The sequence below is a fragment of the Dermacentor variabilis genome, unplaced genomic scaffold (assembly GCF_050947875.1).
Source record: "Dermacentor variabilis isolate Ectoservices unplaced genomic scaffold, ASM5094787v1 scaffold_12, whole genome shotgun sequence".
In the NCBI taxonomy this organism is placed as follows: domain Eukaryota; kingdom Metazoa; phylum Arthropoda; class Arachnida; order Ixodida; family Ixodidae; genus Dermacentor; species Dermacentor variabilis.
This window is the reverse complement of record NW_027460280.1, coordinates 29,996,512-30,014,089: the sequence shown is the minus strand read 5'-3', so window position 1 is coordinate 30,014,089 and position 17,578 is coordinate 29,996,512. Positions and strand designations below refer to the sequence as shown.

Genomic DNA, 17,578 nt, shown 5'->3' with positions numbered 1-17,578 from the left:
ATGCCGCACTGCACTTTTTCAGACAGCTGAAAGGCAGAGGTGAAGGCCGAGGTAAGACAGCAAACAAAATAAACAGCTCGGGAAATGACTCAGATAAGTTTCTAGAAAGGCACAGTTTGATTCACACGCGGTGGTGCCGAGGAAGGTTCCAGTATCCATTGCATGTGGGGGATGGAGAGCAGGCAGTGAAGTAGCGCCTCTACAATGGCGCACCTGTTGATTAGGGAAGCACTCCGTTGCTTACGGATTAGCCTGCCTAAGGGCCACCTACAGGTGATTTACTGTGTTCACCAGGAAGGTTCAGCGAAGTCAGCCACAACATGCACTCGCAGTGTCTCGCATGCTGTTGACAAGCGACTAATGAAGGCATAAGTGCGATGCCCACAGAGGTTGTAGCCTGCAAACTCAGTACGCATTAGCACTTTAGGGGGATGCCGCCCCCAACCTCCTCCCCCCCCCCCCCCCCCAACTAGACACAAATAAAATCTGACACGACATTTTTGTTGAAAACAAGCTGTCAGAGTGAAGTTCTGAAGCAGCAAAGAAATTAGAACTAGATTTGAATACAATGCAAACTGATAGGCAATCAGCAAAGGTACTGAAGCCAGCACACTCAACATGGGCCACGTTGGCAGATTATATTTTGTGAACAAAGCAAACAAGAAAAGATATTATTGCATAAATGGATTTCCATCCAAAATGTTTTCAAAAATTGTAACCAGAGTTTTTTTATTTAACTATTTCTTCATTTGGTGTTTCATGTAGGAAGATACTATTTTGCATAAACGTTGCAAAGAAAACATTCTATGTTTGAAAATCTTCAAATTTCAGTGTGGAATAGAAAATGCGCCAAGACGCATCAAAGTTTCACAATTTTTCTGATTTGGGCCATGTTTGGAATTTTTTTACATTTTTTTGGTTTGTGGACAGCATAAAAAACGCACGGAACTGATTTACTGTGAAGTGTATTAAAATCAGCAGAAAAGTTTTTCAACACAATTTTTTTAGTTTGCACATATTTCGGCCATGAAATCTGAAAATATTGTGATAAGCAAAAGTATGACGCTCGCGCCGCCACATTCAAATATTTTTTGGCTTCCTGGGAACACTTTTAGGGATTAAAGTTTGTTTCCGTATATGTTGAATGTGCCTACATGACATATAAAAAAACCAAACAAGACAAAGATAGCAAGTGGACATGCATGTTTGATCTCTTGTGGAATCACCCAGTAAGCGCTATCCAGATGTTATTGTGCATTACAACTCGTGAAAGTCCGCTGTAGAGACAGCAAATGCAAAACCATCCACAAATGCAAGACAAATGCAAAACCATCTGACTATTGCAAAGTGCAGTTTATCAAGTTGTGCACATAAGGCGAGAAACCGCGGCTTGCCAATTGCAGCGATTTAGGTTGGCCCACCCCCAAAGTTCAAGTTCGCCCACCCCTACTATAAGCTTCCCCATGCATGTTCTATGGAGCCTATGGAGCATGTTCTGTAATCCCTGTGGGTATTAGCTCTGATCAATTTTATTTTATTTTTTTTTGGGGGGGGGGGTTTAAATTGTTCCTTATTGCTATAAAGTTACCAATCTTCTACCATTTACACTATTATAAGGATATAAGGATAAGGATTATAAGGATATACACTATTATAAGTCTTCGCAAATTACACATTTTTGTGCAGATACAAGGCATTACACTTTTCGTGTCACGGGCTTGGGTAGCAGACGACAGGGAATGATGAGCCCCCCAACAATGCCGGCAAAGGGGTGAAGCCCGAACAAAGTTGTAGTCGGCTCGCTCTGTTGACAGACGGCGCCGTTCAGACACCTTATCTGCTCTTCCACAGTGGTTTTCAGTATGTCTCCTAAAATCAGCAATCTGTATTTTTTGGATTGAAGAGTACTCAAAGAATCACTGTAAATAACTATGTTGTGGCTGTCGCCTTTATTGCTTTGTTTACCGCTATGTATAGTGCAAAAAGTCCTACTCTACTTCAATAACTCCACAGCCTACGTGTGCGTGTGTTTTGGATCCATCTGCGTAAACCTTTCTGAACTTGGGTCATGTATTTCTGCAGCAATTCACTCTTCTTTATGTTTGTTAACGTGAAATCAGATAGAGTGCAGGTTATTTCATGGAAGTAATGCTTGGGGTCTTTAAAGACATAGGAATACTCTTGTTGGATATTTAACCCTTTCGCTGTCACAGACGTACCGGTACGTCTTCGCGCTGCCCCCCCACAGTGTCACTGACGTACCGGTACGTTCTCTATCGTGCGTTCAAAATTTCGTGCCTGAGCGCAAAGCTGGCACTCCTGGACTGGCCACGCCATCTGTTGACTCTTTCTACAAGTTCGTATTTTCGCCCCGACCTGTGTTGGTACATGTATTGAAGAGTACGGTGCGACTGCCACTCGCCCCTCTCTCTTTGCTGAGCGGCGCGGTGGCTCCGCGTTCGCTGGATCATGCATCGCGCGCGTGTGGTTATGGGTTCAAGGGTTGTTCTGCCATCTCCGCTGGTTTGAAGGTTTTTATTTTTCTTCTGTTGGTGCGTCAGCTACGGTGTGTCAAGTTCAGGGGCACGCGCCGTTACCTCTCCGAAAAGAGTGACTCGATTGCTGCTTTCGCTCTCTCGCCACACCCTCGCTTCCGACTTGCAGCAGTAAACGTAAAGCCCTTCGAACTTTGTTTTAGCCTTTTTCCATGTCCCCCTGTCTTCTTGATCACACAACGCCCCATTTCTCTCCGTTTTGCGGGCGACTGAAAGCGCATCCTCCCTGCGCGCGGTTACTTTCGGATGGCTGAGTGCGCGGGACCTTTGTCTGCTCATTGGAGCGGTGGCTCTTCCGATTCAGAATACGAGCCGAGCTCGGATTTAGACTCGGACAGAGTCTCATGAGAGGAAGAGGTGAGTTCCGCATCATCAGATTCGGATGTGGAACGGATGTTATAGTCAGGCTGATGATGATGATGATGTTTACTAACAAAAGCAGAACACTGAAATGTGCATATTGCATTGACTATGTTATCTGTACACCAATCATAATAAAAAATAAATTGCTATGTTCATTCCCTGTTCCAAGCAGACACTGGGGGTGCGTCACGGCCAGAAAGGTCCGACAGCGAAAGGGTTAATTTGAGGCATATTTCTTCAAATCTGAGACAAACCGGCTTTACAGTAGAAGGTCTGTTGGTATAAAGGTTTCTTGCTTGACACTGCATGACAATGTTGAAACAATGGTGTGAAGGTAATGTGCAAATTTTCAGTGCACATGGTCCCAAAAGCCAACAATGTCTGTCGTCTAGAGATGGTTCCTTAGTTTCAACATACTGGAATGTTCTATACACTTCTGTAGCAAGTTGGAGAGCAAAGTTACGCATGGGATCTAGTCTTCGAAGATATGACAGCCTTGCTGATCCGTACACTACTAAACCATAGTCAAGAATGCTGCAAACTAATGATCCGTGAAAGTGTAGGATACATGTTCTGTTCAAGCCCTAGCTTTTTCAAGATAAAATCTTTGGTATGTTGAGTGCCTTATATGCTTTTGCTATTCATGTATTCATATGCAGGATGAAACTTCGTGACTATCGAAAACCAAACCTAGAAATTTGTTTTCCTTTCTCACGGGCAGATTACGTTTATTTGGCTGTAGATTAGGGTCTGGCTGGAGCCTTCGTTTGTGTGAGAATAACAGTCACTGTTTTCTCATTCGAAAACCAGAAATTATTTTTGTCGGCCCATTCAGACAGTCTATTCATGGTTAGCTGTATTTGCCATTCGCAGGTGTTAATGTTGGAAGAGCAGCAAGCAATTTGTAGGTCATCCACATATATGGAATGCTCACCAGAACTGGGTACGATTTCTGCTTACCATAAAGATGGTTGTACTTAAAATACAACCGAGTAGTCCACCATTTTCCTGAGTAAAAATAGGCAAGAGGGTTGTACCAATGCACACCTGAAAGGTGCGGCTTGAGACAAAATCAGCTAAGCAGTTCAACATTCTGCCTTTTCTTCGCATATCAACCAAGTCGCATAGAACTCCGAGCCTCCAGGTAGCGTCACATGCTCTTCTAGATTGAAGACTCCTAGACACTGCTGTTTACGCATAAATGCCTCTTGTATTGTGTTTTCTAACTGGACTAAATGGTCTAATGTTGATCACGTCTTCCAAAAGCCAAACTATCTAGTAGGTTACGATGCTCAAGGGTGCACATAAGCCTGACATTTACCATGTTTTTAAATGATTTTGCCAGACAACTTGTCAGGGTTATTGGACGGTAGCTATTAGGCACAGTATGTAGTTTCCCCGTTTTCAAGAAAGGGATGATTACAGCCTTCTTCCATGCTTAGGGTATTGTGTCCGTAACCCATACCTTGTTAAATAACTTGAGTAAAGCATTTGCTGTGGCTTCACATAAGTGCTCAAGCATTACGTAATGAATGTTATCTAGACCTGGTGCTGTTTACTTGCACATACTAAGTGTATTCCATAATACATCTATAGTAAATAGGCTGTTATAGTCTTCCTTCATGCCACCTCTGGCAGGTAACTTTTGTTTTTCTGTTATGCTTTTGTAAGAAAGGAAAGTAGCCTTTGTAGTTCGATGAGCTTGACATTTGGGCAAAATGTTCACCCTAAATTTCTGCCTGATCTTGGAGGGTCGTTTGAATACCAGGAGGAGTTAACAGAGGGAATGTGTAGGTTGTATAATTGCCATTCATTTTTCGCACATTCTCCCAGACTTTTCTGATTGGTCTCAAACTGTTTATAAATGATACAAAGTTTTTCCAAGATGCTTTTTCTGCTCTTCCACAGATGTAACGTGCTTAAGCTCGTGTTTATTTGAGGTTTACTAGGTTGACGTATGCTGGGTACCTCCTGAAAGTGCCCCAAGCTTTGTTTTGCTTCTTTTTCGCTGTACGACACTCTTCCGTACACCACAGTTTTCGATTTTCTCGTGCTAACCTTGATGTTTGTGGTATTGACATGGATGCTGCTCGAAGAAGACAGATAGTAAATCTTTCTATAATTTAGTCCTCTATGCTAAGACTTTTGTCGTTTAGTTTTTTTAACGCAGCCTGTGTCATATATAGTGTCCTGTTTACTAGATGTAGTTTCCGCTGCTGTGGTTTAGTAGGTGTTGGAGTTGGTTGTGCAAGATGTATAAGGCATGGCAGATGATCACTTCCATGTGGATTGTCATGTACTTCCCAATTTAGGTGGATCTGGAGAACATAGAGCTAAATTGAGCCAACTCATTTTTCCCGTGCTTGGTGTGCAGCAAGTTGGGTTATTTGTATTGAGAATGCAAATGCTATTTGCTAGAATAAAATGTTCTATAGTTTGCCCTCTAGAGTGTCGTCGTACTTCCCCAGAAGGGACTGTACACATTAAAATTGCCCACCAATATAAAACGTTCTGGAAGTTGTTCAATTTCGTCCAGGTCTTCGACAGATACCTGAGTATGAGGAGGAAGATATATGAAGCAGATGATCAAGGTTTTAAATGACACTACACTAACTGCAACTGCTTCAAAACACGTATTTAACTGGATTTCTTGTGCTGTAGTGCCACACTGTATAATAATTTCAATGCCGCCCGAAAGACGACCAGTTATGTCACAGTCTCGGCGGGGCTAAAGGAGAGAACAGATTTAAGATATCTTTTATGTCACCTAAGTTACGTATTAGTCACGGAAGTTCCAGTGAACAATAAAAACCATTTTTTCGGGCAACTTTTTTTTTTAAGTGTTAGCAACCTCACTGTTGCTTTCTGATATGCTGAAACGTGGAATAGGTGACGGAAGATCTATAGTTCACTTTTGCATTGCTTGAAAGATAGAACTGGAACACATGTTTAGTCACGTGCCCTTCCCAGGGGCAGCGACTGGCTGGCGACCTGTTTTACCTTTGCCAGTGGGCAAAGAAGGATGTTTCGGGGCAGACGTCCCTGGTGCACTGGGTGTTGTGTCAATTGCTTCATCAGAAACCTTGGACACTGAAGGCACTCGTTCAAGCTGGTTGCCTGAAGGTGTCACATTCTCTCACGGTACACTGTCAATAGGGAAGCGCGCCGCGAGGACAGGAAATGCTGCGATGGATTCTATAACAGAACCCATTTGGGGCACCTTGGTTGGCTTTGGGGACCTCGCGTTGAAAGCAGAGGCCTTTTGAGCAGCCAGTGGCTGTTCGCAGGGCACGAGAGGTAAGGCCAGATCAGCGAAGCTGTATTGACTGTCTGTAGACATAAGATGCCACTCTGCCCCCCAGCGAGCTGCATTGGCACAATGTGGGCCTGAAAACATTGCATGTTTTTGGCGAGCTACTGGAAATGCAAATTTTTTTTTTTTATATTAGGTTGAATAATTTCCGTTTCTTTCTTAAAAGTTTCACAAGATCGCGAGTACACTGCAAGGGGACCACTGTAATTGGGGCACTTCATAAATGTTTTGTTGCAGTTTTCAGATGGGTGACCATTTTCTGCCCATTTCGCAAAAGTAACATTTCCTCGGCAGGACTGTGAGCCATGCCCATACCATTGACATTTGAAGCATCTTCTCGGATTGGGGACATATGCCCTCACGGGACAACTTATATATGCCATATTTACTTCATTTCTTCATTTGCTCTTCGGATGGTGATTTTTCGAACAGCGCTGATACCTTTGTTTCAAAGATTCTACAGGATATCTGCACCTGTTTCGTTCATCAATTGTTTTTCTGAGATCACCCCTTGTACGCTATTCAGGCTACATTGTGGCGCAACTGTCATGCCCTGCTCAGTAATTTCTTTTTGTTTCCGGAGATTTTCGCTTTGTGCTTTTGTTTGTACTTCGATCAAGAGGTCACCAGATGTAAGATTTTTCACCTTGTATTCTTAGCCAATTGCTGTTTCTAGAGACTTCGCGATCTTGAAGACCAATTACGATGTTATAGGTTCTTTGTTGTCAGTTTAGTGAAGAACTAGGAAGTTAAGAAAGGTTTCACAAAAATTTTCGCTGCTTAGAACTTTGGTATGGCCTCTTTTAAGAGACCGATAATTTTTTTTTCTTTGGGGACACAAATGCCATACGTCATGTATTACTGAGGATTCCAGGTATGTCAGCTGCAGTTCACCATCGTATTCTGCACAGGATCCCACAGCCTCTAGCTTGATCGTCAGGCGAGAGCCTTTTGACTGGGGCTTGACCTAGATCCCTACTGCCACCGTTTGCAGTTCCTAACCCTTGAACTTATAACATTTAGCCACAGTACGAATAACAGCATCGAGTATGGGGGCTCGGGGTCCATGGTGGTGCCAAACACCACACCCTGACTGTTCAAGGTGCCCCTGCAGGGCCTAGATCTAAGTAAAACCACATCAGTGACATATGAGCTAATACACCCCATAGTTGCTACTAAGTGCCTTCGAAGCACTGAGCAGTGAGGGTATTCTGCAAGTGTCCACTAGGTGGACACTTACAGAATATCCTCCTAGGGCACACAATAGCTCGTGCCACAGTATAATTAGTGCTTCATCATGTGGCAATTGGAAAGGCATTTGCAAAACTTCATGCTTGCAAGAACAAAAAAGAAACTCTAAGCTGGCCTTAACACAAGCTTAATTTTAAGGCGAAAGCCTTAAGTGGCTCATGGGTCACAAAATTGACCATCTGGTGTCATGGCGCCAAAATGGTGGGAGTTAAACCCACGACCATTGGTGGGAGTTGAACCCACAACCTTCGGTTTAATTAAGGCAAAGTTAATTAAGGCACTTAAACCCACGACCTTTGGCGGGAGTTGGAACCCACGATCTTTCATGTTAATTATAATTAAGACAATGTTAATTAAGGCACAGTTAATTAAGATCGAGTTAACTAAGGCACCCGGACCCACAATCTTTGGTGGGAGTCGAACCCACGACCTTTGGTGTTAAGGCAAGGCTAATTAAGGTACAGTTTGTAGCAGCAAAATTGATGGGCATTATTAAAAATAAAAAAATCAATTATGGTATTTTACGTGCCAAAACCACAATCTGATTATGAGGCTCACCCAACAGAGAAAGAAAATTGGGAAAGACGACTTTTGAGCACATTAATCGAACACAAGCTCGACAAAATGCAAACTTCTGTAGGTTTAATAAATGCTTGTTCACTTCCAGTAACAACATCACCCAAAATTAAGTACAATTCCAATTAGAATAACTTAAATTTCCATTAATTCAAACAAATGTATCAATATTTTGGTTGTTCCACTATGCTGTAAATATGATTTAAAGCTGATCTTCCAAACAAGTGAAACAAGCATATCAGCTAAAGCAAACCTTTCCCTTTCCAAAGCAGAACACAGCCAAAAGTGCGTGATTAGAGGGCATTCATAAGGCAACAATAGCTAAACATGCCCATGTTGGACATTCTCATTGCTCTGTACGTTAATGAGCCCCACTAAGAAATGCCATCAACATCCTGAAGCCATATTTTGTAAGGGCCAATTTAATTTTCCATATGGCTTTTCTTATTCACTGCGCTGATTGGCCAATACCTACGATAATGGCAGCGAACCAACATCTGAGCCAACAACAAAGAATGAAAAGAATAAAAACTGAAGTGTACAGCTCATAGTCGAGACAAATTCTAATATATATATATATATATACGTTCGTATACATGTTCTGATAATTGTTCCTTTGCAATGATCGAGTAAATTTGATATAAAAGCATGCAAAGTAAGTCGGATTTTGCCTACTTCAAAATTTTCTATCAGCTGAACTTCACAGAATGCAAGCTTGCCATCCTGTGAACATTAATGTTCATAAAATACTTGCAGATGTGACACCAAAGAGAGTAAGAGGGGTGGGGGGGTGGGGGGGTGGGGGGGGGGAATAGCATGCATTTGTTGTAAAGCTTACCCTGAGCACATGCTTTTTGTGGGCTAGATGTGCATTTTATTAATGCTGCTTTACCTTTAGGCACAGCGCACAAGCAGCAGCAAACTTGGAACCGTAAAGGCTGACAAGCAACATATTGTTTTTAGATCACAATTACTTCTTCAGCGACATTACAGTTGCTTTTGCCTGCTTCAGGAACTTGTCTGTATAAACACGCTCAAAGCAAATACCAGTGCTGGTAACTTTTTGTTTGGCAAAGTCACCAGGTCATGGCCAAAAACACTCAATTCTAGACAAGTCTCTAATCGATGGTGATCATCATCATCTCCCCAGCTGTGAAACGCTCCATTTAGACAAAGAAAGTGCCACAATGTGTTTCCTTGCAAGCATCAATCATGTCTGCAACTGTGGCAGAGGGCAGTCACAGGACAGGTTCATCACCAAGGTTCAATGCACAAGGTGTGAGGAAAGACTGCACTGTGTTTTGTATGACCTTGTGTTAGCTTCTACTGCTTGTATCTCCACACTACCCCTTTCCATCTGCCATCCGCCCTGATTGTCATCCAATAAACACCACTAGAAGTTGTTTTTTCATAGTTTTTTTTCTCATTTTGGTGGTCTAAATCAATGTTCTACAACCAACAATGACTAGAAGTTCATTTTTCTAATTCAACCTAAAATCACATCAGCAGTAGCCTAAAATCATTTGTACATTCCAAATGCATTTGAATGCACCGGATTAAGATGCTTATCTTCATGGCCTTTCCTATTAAGCTCTACAGATGAATATTGTCGAAATTTACCTGCATTTGTACATACAGTAGACTCCCATTAAAGGCGAACCGAGTTAAGTGGGATTTTCGGATATGAGGAACAATGCGTGAACAATTTGTTCGTTTCTCATAAACAGAATGAAAAATAACAATCCCCTTCACACGAACTGCCAATATGGTTAAGCTGAACTTCCAGGGCCACCACAGTTATGCCAGCTACTTGGCTTGGAGGGCAGTCCCGATTGGCAGACTTGAGGAAACTGATCCTACTACCGACACAAGTTTCTGTGGACATAAACAGCTATGCCAGCGTCAACAATGACATGCAATGCTGCAAGACTGAAAGCTAGAAACAATAACTGAGGAGCTCCTCGAGGTGTCTCTACAGGATGATAACTAGGTGCGGATACTGCTCAAGAGCCACAAGAGTCGCTGGCAAATGTTGTACTTGATAACTCCCCGAATACGTTGGTGCATTTTGGTTTTTTTTCAATGGCAGGGCTCCGAATAATACTTAGCAAGCTAGGTGAAATGCCAGCCTTTGTGCCAGTGCATGGATTTGCATAGTGCCAGTAAGCAACAATTACTCCAATAGCTGAAGTGCATAAAGCAATGCTTTGTATCAAGCAAATCTAATAGCCCTCTCTTTTTATGTCTGCATTTTGGTTCTATTGTTCTTTCTTTTATTATATTGTGTCCTGGACATTTGGGCGTACCATGGATGGCAGGTATTTGAGGACTGTGGATAACTTCCAATAAGATGAGGTTCTCACAATCCTCTCAAGTTCAATTTAACGGGAGTCTACAGTGTTACTCTTTATGCCATTAAGGAGACTTCTGTCTTTTTTTTATTTATTTGTATAGAGTAGGTTAAATCCAAAGCGTTCTTTGATGGCGAGCTATAATGAATGTTTAAACCATTTGTATTATGCAATGCTTAAACTTCGTTACATTCAGTTATTGATTCCAGAATCCAAACAAGCATATTTATTACCTTGACTGGGCAGACTTGGGCTGGAGTAGTGACGCATCATCCATTGTGCGAGCTACAAGAGACAGAAGCAAATGTTCAGGTCCTGACAACACATATCAAGGCACACAAGACAGGAACATTATTTCCAGAGTCTTAACGCGAGTCAGCAGTAAGAAAAGAGGAAAAGAAGGCAAAAGGGCCTTAAGAGGATGCATCACTGCACATAACACAGGGTCATTTCTGCAATATAATTTAACCAGTAATGCATTATGGATGAAAATGTGCCAATGTACTATATTCACATTATTTTCCCCTTTTCTGTACATCAAGTACTTTGAAACTAAAAAAACAATCTAGTTTTTTTTTTCGTAATGAAACTGCACAAGCTTAAAACAGTTCGTTCCCCCGAGATATACAAATACATGCTTAAAAAAATGCATGAGTAACCTTTTTGTCAAGTCAGCACAACTTGTACTAAAGTGTCAAGTTTTTCTTCCTTTCTGTAGAACTACGTAAGTCGTGAGCATTTCTAACCTTTGTTTGCAGATACAGTCAAATCTCGTTAATTCGAACATGCTTAATTCGAACTTTTGGTTTATTCGAACTTACTCTGTGGTCCCATCAAAGTTGTGTGTATTCTAATGGCCGAAAATGCCCGATAAAACAAACGCACAAGCATTTGTGATGGTTAATTCGAAAATACTGTGCTCTGACAATGCTCTCAGCAGCACGCCAAATCAGATGGCAGCGCCTCCGACCAGCATTCCCCTGACCCCGCCATAGAGGAAAAGCTTAGGAGAGACCCCTCCCCACCGCGCGCGAAAATAAAAAAAACGTTGCAGAAGTTTGTGTGCATGCGTGTGCAGGCATGCATCACCGATTACTTCTGTTAGTGACGGGTACCCTGTACAGTTAACGACCGATTTTCTGGACCTCCAATTTTTCGGACATGCCTGATATCTCGGACGCCTTCGCGGCCCCACCCCACATTTTGAGTCAAAGTATAAGAACATCTGAAATTTCAAACGCAAAAAACGTTCGCCTTTTGATTTTCCGGACTTTTTGATATGACCGCAGGTTAGAAACGGCATTAAGCGAAGTCACCACCACTGCCATTTTGATTATTTCGCCACCTCGAGCCGGCGCTCTCGCACACAGATCCGCTGGAAGCCGCAGCCACACTACGGCAACGCTAGGCCTAGCTACTTCGAAGCTCGCTACCAAGCTTCTTGTTCTTCGGTGCCGTTTGTTTCATGTAAACAATTCACCGCTGTTAGCAATGGCGCCGACTCCGCCTCTGTAAACCTGGCCAATGGCTTAGGAGAGCGGAAAGCATGGCGTGTTGCATAATGTTGATTTCCGAATGTCAGCTTCGCCCCAATACAGCAGTGTTACGCAGTGGAGCATACCAAAAGTTAGAAGGGGCAATTGTCATGGGATATCGTGAGTTTCCTTTAATTAAACACGCGTGCACCCGCAGTCTCCTATCACAGTAGGAGCACTGATACGCCTAATAAGTGTAGTGGCAGGGCTTCAGAGCTATTTCAGACGTGTCTGTGGCGATTTGAGCCCTTGGGGGCCAGGGGCAGCGCAAGGGGGAGGGCACGAGAGGGGAGGGGCGCCACCCCCTTTTGCCCCCCTCTCCTAGAGCGCCAAAAAACAGATCCAAGGTGGGCGGTATGAAACAAAATGTCAATTTTGATGTCTTATAATTTAGAGGCAGATGTATGAGAGCAGTGCCACTTACAAAGGACGGCCTTGTTTAAGCATAACAATTTATTACGGAAAATTTCTGATCACAAGCAATTTCCCTCGCGCTTGTGATAGAATAGGCGCTTGAAATACAGCGCGAACTGCCGCAATGAGATAAAAATGGTTCCAACAGTTCTAAATAGATTTAAAAATGGGCTACATTTTTTTGTTGTTCGGTCTGCTAGCATGAACTGGCAAGTTCGTGCGTGGGATGTAATAGCTTTGGCCACAAAATCGCAAGTGAGGTCAAACAAGTTGAGAGGTGATGACCCTTCTAAGCCGCAGCTTTTCTCACAGACCACCATCGGGACAACACTGCCTACTCTCAAAAATACCTGGTAAGCCACCCACCCTCGCAAGACGCCACCACTTAGTCAGCCATCCACTCCCCGTCTGTAAAAACACGCGCGCCGAATGCCAACACACTTGGACGTGTTGTGGCTCGAAGTGGCATTTGGGCCAGGAATCCACCAAGCCCATAGACAGGTGCATCCGGTAGTAGGAATGAAGGAAAAATTATGCAGATCCCACGCACTGTGGGAATCGATGTACGCAAAGCTTTCTGCGCTGTTTGCTTTGATTGATGATAATTAGCGGTGACATTGACGGCGAATGTTTCATTTTTTCAACGTTCAGCCCAATGTGAGAGCGCTGAGTTGAAGTTAAACATTTCTTTGCATGCACACCTGCTATTCATAGTACACAGAACACACAGGGAGAAGTGTTTGCTTGAGGCATTGTTATGCGCCTAATTTTATAACATCTGAGAGGGTTGAGTATTGTCATTGCCTCACATGGCACATCGCATCGTGGCGCAAGTATTAAACTTTAACTGAATTTCGCCGTTTTTTATTCAGCCCCTACTGAAATGCGGCTGCCACAGTAAGGATCAAATCCGCGACCTCGAGATGTGACATTGCCGTAAAGTTGCACTGTTGATTTGACGTGCCGATGCTTCCGTGGTGTCGCTTAGACCCCGCAGTGTGCTTTAATTAATGCGGCTCTTTTTCAGCATGCCCTACGTAAGTTGTCTGCTTGACATATTTGCATGGTGCTTCTTTTTCAGAAATAGCAGGGACATATCTTACCGTACCTTGAACTTAAATTTATCCCGTTTCCCCACAACCACTGTCGTGTCTATAGTATTAGCGTTTCATTGCTTTCTCATGTTATCTTTTCTCTATCCCCCCATCTCTTCTCATTGAATGAATACTGCGAGTGAAGAGTGGAAACGCTGTTATTCACTCGTCTAGCGACTGCGTCTGTTCTACCCTATCTCTGCTTTCTCTCCCGAAATCCTCCTTTCTACCATTCTATCTAGCTAGCCTCTGGACTTACACGTTAGTAGAAAGGTAAGCATTGCAGTTTCTGCAATGCTTTTGCAGGAAGTCATGGATAATTACAGCTATTAAGAGGCTAATGTGGAGATGCCCAGGGAGCTCCAGAGGGTATGTGCGCATTCGACACGGTGCAAAGTCCATGCGAGTTTCTATCATTGCCTTCCCTGCCGCACTACTGTCATGTATACAAGCGCTCTGAATTTCATGCCGTTTCGCCAAACTCCGCCTCTGATAGTATGAAATATGTGACCATATAGAAACCTGGGAATCTAAGGTCAGCGCTGTTCTTCGGTGGCTGTCGACTTGGGCCCCTTTCATCCATTAGTTCAGCTTGTCATTTTCATGTAGAGGGTGTTTTCCTGACCCGTCAACGGTCAGCGTCAAAGCTGCGTTGACTTCTGGATAGACGGGTGATGAATGGGTTGAGTTGCCTCTGGTAAACGTCTAAGAAATGCTCTTATTCGTATTGAGATGTAACAGGAGCTTCAGCAGTGAGCGATAACAGCGCTGCAGCTACAATCGCCCCTGGGTGCAACCATTCACGCTGCGGTGCAGCTATTCCGCTCATTGCACTGACCCCTTCTAGATTTCTAGTTCACTGCAGCAGTGGCACCAACCACTTCAGCCAGTTCGTTTGCTCGCTCGCAAGCAAGCAGTGCTCATGTTGCGAGAGGAAACGCCAGCCCATCTCGCCACCGGAAGAGGCTCCAACGTATGGTCGACGCCACAGGACCTTTGGGTTGCTTTAGGATGTCACCACAGAAAAGGTCCATTGCCGACTTTTTTTCAAATGCAAGCAAGCGGGCCATGCAATAATGTGTCCACACCGAGCTTTCTGCTTCAACAATGGGAGATTCGGAGACACTCCACGAACAAGAAAATCCTCAGGGCTCCGTTTTGATTCTGCTTGAAGAGACTGAACAGTATCACTTTTGACGACGCTTGTCCGTCCTTGTCGGTGCAAATGGACAGTGAGTGCGACAAGCTTTCCACATCATGTGCAGCAAGGGATGAACCTGATTCCGCGACCGAATTCACCGCCTCGGATGTGGATGTTGACCATGCAGGCCAGTTAGAAATTTCGAAATTTAAGACAGAGTCACCTACACAGCCAATACTGAACCCATTTCCATCTAAGAAGTACGGCGAATTGAGCAGAAGCTTCCACTTTGACTGGTACCATCTATTTCCTTGGTTGGAGTACAGTGTGCAGGTTGACACAGCTTTCTGTTACCCTTGCAGAATGTTTTCTACTGGTGCCAATGAGAAATCTGCATTTGTCAATGGCGGATACAGTAACTGGAAAAAAGCCCTAGAAAAAGATGCTGGTTTCAGAAAGCACGAAAACTCACTTGCGCATAAGTCTTGCCAGACCATTGTGAGTTACCTACACGCAGATGAAGTCGGGAGGACAGAGTAAGTCAGTTGCAACACATCTCAGCGATGCATACTCCACAAAGGTGCAGGAAAATCACTTCTGTATAGCAAGAGTCGCAGACATTTTGTGATTCACTGCCGTTCAGGGAATCGCTCAGACGGGCCACGATGGAAGTGCCACAAGTGAAAACAAGGGAAACTTTGTTGAGCTCTTGAACTTGTTTGGCAAATATGACAATATTGAATATTGAAGGAATGAAGGAAAAATTATGCAGATCCCACGCACTGTGGGAATCGATGTACGCAAAGCTTTCTGCGCTGTTTGCTTTGATTGATGATAATTAGCGGTGACATTGACGGCGAATGTTTCATTTTTTCAACGTTCAGCCCAATGTGAGAGCGCTGAGTTGAAGTTAAACATTTCTTTGCATGCACACCTGCTATTCATAGTACACAGAACACACAGGGAGAAGTGTTTGCTTGAGGCATTGTTATGCGCCTAATTTTATAACATCTGAGAGGGTTGAGTATTGTCATTGCCTCACATGGCACATCGCATCGTGGCGCAAGTATTAAACTTTAACTGAATTTCGCCGTTTTTTATTCAGCCCCTACTGAAATGCGGCTGCCACAGTAAGGATCAAATCCGCGACCTCGAGATGTGACATTGCCGTAAAGTTGCACTGTTGATTTGACTGCACTGTTGATTTGAAAGAAACTGAATGGTAGAGCAGTGAATGCGAAGTATGTTCATCATTCGATACAAGACCAGATCCTCGATATTCTCAGCCACATCACATTAACAAGTTTTAAGTTTTAAGCATTAACGATCTAGTTAACTGATGTTATTTTGTTGCTGCTGGGTACCTTCTTTTTCTTTATTTAATACTGTGTTTTTATGTATGCACTTTACCATGTGTTACATAAATTTTGATTTCCTTAGCAGAAGCACTGCTGTGTGAATACGCTAAATTTTAATTTATATCTTACTGCGATGCTGGAATAGGTTATTCACACTGATGTGTTTAGAAGGCCTTCAGCCCAGTTAAAAATAGTCAAAACACAATGCATAAGTTCCCAATGCAAATCAGGCCCCTTAGTATGACACACACGACATTCACTGTACTAAGGGGCCTGATTTTTCATGGTGCGCGATTCATAAATGCTACAATGACTCTCATGCACGCAAGATCTTTGCGGCTGCTGCTATCGCAGCGAATAGTGTGTCTTGCATCAGCACTCTGTCTTTGGCCTTGATTGAGGCAGACCTAACATACCTTAACAACCGCAATAATTCTGGGGAAAATCTAATCGGGGTCTCATTCTTATCTGGTCATGCGCAGTGATGTACCTTTGTTTTCTTTCCGTATATATGTGTGTTCCTTTCTTAATAAAGAATTCAGTCGTCAGTCAGCACTGGTGCGTGTTTCCCTTGTCCCTCGTCTAGCACTGTTCCCCTGTCGAGTATGTACCGACTAGCCCAAGTCCCCATGATGGCAAGTGAGATCGTGCAAGCGAAAATTAAAATTAAATGTACAAGTGAACGTTTGGTGCATGACACTTGCAAAAGTGACAAAGGCACACCAAAAAGATTCTGGAACCATGTAAGAGCACTCAGGGTTTCAACTAAAAGCTCACAAACGGCTATAAGGGATGAATACGGTAACATCTTCGAGGGATACAATGCGCTGTGGTACATCATAGACATTATGTGGTAAAACTTCAGCATGAAAGAAAGCGTAGTTCAGACTCAAACAGATCCAGCAACAACAGAGAAGCCTGAGACATCAAAACTGAGCATAGAAAGCTTTTACTGAAAAAAAGCTGAATGTCCCTAATAACGCAGCCGCAGGTAAAACCCCAATACAGCTTATCAAAAACCTCGGTCCAAAGAGCAAGGTACTGCTGACTACTGCCATAGAGCAAGTGAATAGAACAAAGAAAATTCTGGTTGGATAGCACGAAAGCAAGATGAACTTCATCTACAAATGCAGAAGTGATAAGGATAAGATGAACTCGTACAGGCCAGTTACATTACTGTCAGTGATGTATATAGAATCACAATGCAAGCCATAAAATTGGAACTGTTGAAGTGGGTGGAGAAAAATTATGTACTGGGGGAACTACAGAATGGGTTCAGACAAGGCAGACATTTAGAGGATAATATGTTTGTACTAACTCGGTGCATAGAGATTTCAGTAAATTAGAATAGACCTTTGTGGATAGTATTTCTAGATATTAGAGAAGCCTATGACAACATAGACAGGGAATTGTTATGAGATATTCTAAAAGCATGAAGGCATAGATGACTATTTTTATAGCTGCTGAGGGAGCTACATAGAGAGAACTGCACAATTGTATGGAAAGGATGAAAATGTAATGAAGTGTGGGAAATTCACCAAAGAATGAAGCAAGGATGTCCTCTGCCTCCACTGTTGTTCATGCTTCATGATAAGGGCATAGAAAGAAGACTGGAAAACAGTGAATT

General features: G+C 43.1%; 1 protein-coding gene across 3 annotated transcripts in view; it reads right to left on the bottom strand.

Annotated features, from left to right (window-relative positions):
* olf186-M (Ki-ras-induced actin-interacting protein-IP3R-interacting domain olf186-M) overlaps positions 1-17,578 on the bottom strand; it is a 110,255-nt gene that overhangs the window by 65,916 nt on the left and 26,761 nt on the right. For all 3 annotated transcript variants that reach the window (XM_075676424.1, XM_075676421.1, XM_075676423.1), the window contains one exon: positions 10,643-10,694. In XM_075676424.1, the coding sequence (XP_075532539.1) occupies positions 10,643-10,694 (52 nt within the window). The remainder of the gene's footprint in view (positions 1-10,642; positions 10,695-17,578) is intronic.